The following is a 2,070-nucleotide window of genomic DNA, read 5'->3' on the forward strand; positions in this document are numbered from 1 at the left end:
ATGAAAGGAAAAGCTATGATTGGAATAATTATTTAAAAACAGAATAAAGCATATCGAAGAATAAATAATAGAGCATTTTTTCAAATACTTAGAAAAATTTTAAGGATATATAGAATAATAAAAAAAATAAAGCTAATAATAATTATAATACAGTTTAACTTTTTATAACCAAAAATAATTCTTATAAAAAAAATTAAAATCTTAATTTTGGGTTCGATTAAAAAATGAATACTGATAAAAAAGTATATTAAATAAAATATATATAAATAAATATATTTTTATGATTATATTATATTAATAAACAGTAAATAAATAATGGCGGCAAACAAATATAAAGTAAATTATCATAATAATAAAAAATGTTACAATAATAATAATTAACTATTTAATAACAATAAATATAACTAAAATAGCAATAATAACAATAATAATATGAACAATAAATATAAAAAAAGTAATAATAAAAAGTAATAATAATAATAATAATAATAATAATAATAATAATAATTAATCATAATAATTATTATCTAATAGCACTAATAATAACACTTTTAATCGATAAAAATCATTAGAAGATAAAAAGCTTCAACTAAATTAATACGTTACTTAGATTAACAAAGATCATATAGACTAATACATAATTAAACAAGATAGTAAGAATGATGTTTTAATTGAGAACATAGAAATAAGCCTTTCACATTAAAGCAGTTTATAAAAAAAAACCCCTGGAGATTTTAAGCCGAATTTTTTCAACTAAAAAGATACTTCTTTCTAACCTATAAATAGTGCATTTTGTTATTATAATACTTCAATGGACATGTATAATAGATATCCTAATTCCGAGGATTATTTCAACAACATTTACCTCGAACATTTTATTTAATCTTTTCATGCTTTATAATTCTGTACTTCCCTCCAATAAGTAAATTAGGAAGTCTTAGAAAGCAAGATGGTTGATTTACCTAAAAAAGGAAATAGTAATAAATAATTTTTTATATAGATATATATAAATATATAAATATAGAATAAAAAACTATTGTTTTCGATCTTGATGAAACTCTTATACATTGTAATGAAAATTAAGATGTTTAATCTGATATTACTATATAAATAAAATTTCCAAATTAAGAAGTTATAGAGGTACTAAATATATATATGTGCATATATATATTAATGTATATATAAATAAATATATATATATATATATATATATATATATATATATATATATTCCATTATATATATATATTTTTTTATGTATATATAATATACATTTTTTTATTATTTACTTTAATAAAGGCTGGTGTAAATATAAGACCTTTTTGTAGGGAAGTATTAAAGGAATTATCAAAAAGTTTTGAGATAATAGTTTTTACTGCATCCCATAGTTGCTATGCAGATAAAGTGCTTGATTATTTAGATCCTAATAATGATATTATTGACTATAGGCTTTTTAGGGAAAGTTGTATATAGACAGCAGAAGGTGTACATATAAAAGATTTGAGGATATTTAAGAATAGGGATTTAAAGGATATTGTTTTAGTTGATAATGCAGCTTATTCTTTTGGATATTAAATAGAAAATGGAATACCTATTATACCTTATTATGATAATAAAAGTGATATTGAATTAAAGTATTTACTAGATTTTCTTAAAAGACTTGTAGGGGTGGAAGATGTTAGAAGTATTATTTATTAAAATTTTAGAATGCATTTATATGCGGAATGTTAAAATATAAAAGAAGCTTTAGAGAAAGTTTATGGAATTGTTTTGGAAAATTAATTGGAATAAATGTAAAATAATAATGATAATTAATAATAAGAAGAAATGAATAATTAAATATATAATTAAAACGAATTAATTATGTCAGAACTTTGAAAAAATATATATATATATATATATTTTTGTTACGTAATTAATATTTTTTTATTTTTTTATTAAAAAAAAAAAAAATAGGTTTTTTTTTTTTTTATTATAAAAAAAAAAATTTAATATTTAAATATAATAAAAATATATATATATATATATATATAATATATATATTATATATATATAATAATAATAAATATT

At 17.7% G+C, this 2,070-nt stretch overlaps 1 protein-coding gene across 1 annotated transcript, besides 6 other annotated features; it reads left to right on the plus strand. All coding sequences in view use genetic code 6, as the record gives it.

Moving 5' to 3' along the window:
* Positions 1-234: 234 nt before the first annotated feature.
* Positions 235-276: a microsatellite.
* Positions 277-366: 90 nt separating this feature from the next.
* Positions 367-521: a microsatellite.
* Positions 391-476: a microsatellite.
* Positions 522-735: 214 nt separating the features above from the next.
* On the plus strand, positions 736-1,878 carry IMG5_045570 (NLI interacting factor-like phosphatase family protein, putative; the record flags this gene model as incomplete). The annotated part of the gene is made up of 3 exons (XM_004037625.1): positions 736-977; positions 1,025-1,140; positions 1,300-1,878. Exons 1-3 carry the CDS (start codon positions 812-814, stop codon positions 1,876-1,878), a joined length of 861 nt encoding a protein of 286 aa, XP_004037673.1. The 5' UTR covers positions 736-811.
* Positions 1,148-1,271: a microsatellite.
* A 111-nt stretch (positions 1,879-1,989) lies between the features above and the next one.
* Positions 1,990-2,064: a microsatellite.
* Positions 2,011-2,055: a microsatellite.
* Positions 2,065-2,070: the final 6 nt, after the last annotated feature.

The sequence above is a fragment of the Ichthyophthirius multifiliis genome (assembly GCF_000220395.1).
Source record: "Ichthyophthirius multifiliis unplaced genomic scaffold scaff_1120509250006, whole genome shotgun sequence".
NCBI classification, from domain to species: Eukaryota; Ciliophora; class Oligohymenophorea; order Hymenostomatida; genus Ichthyophthirius; species Ichthyophthirius multifiliis.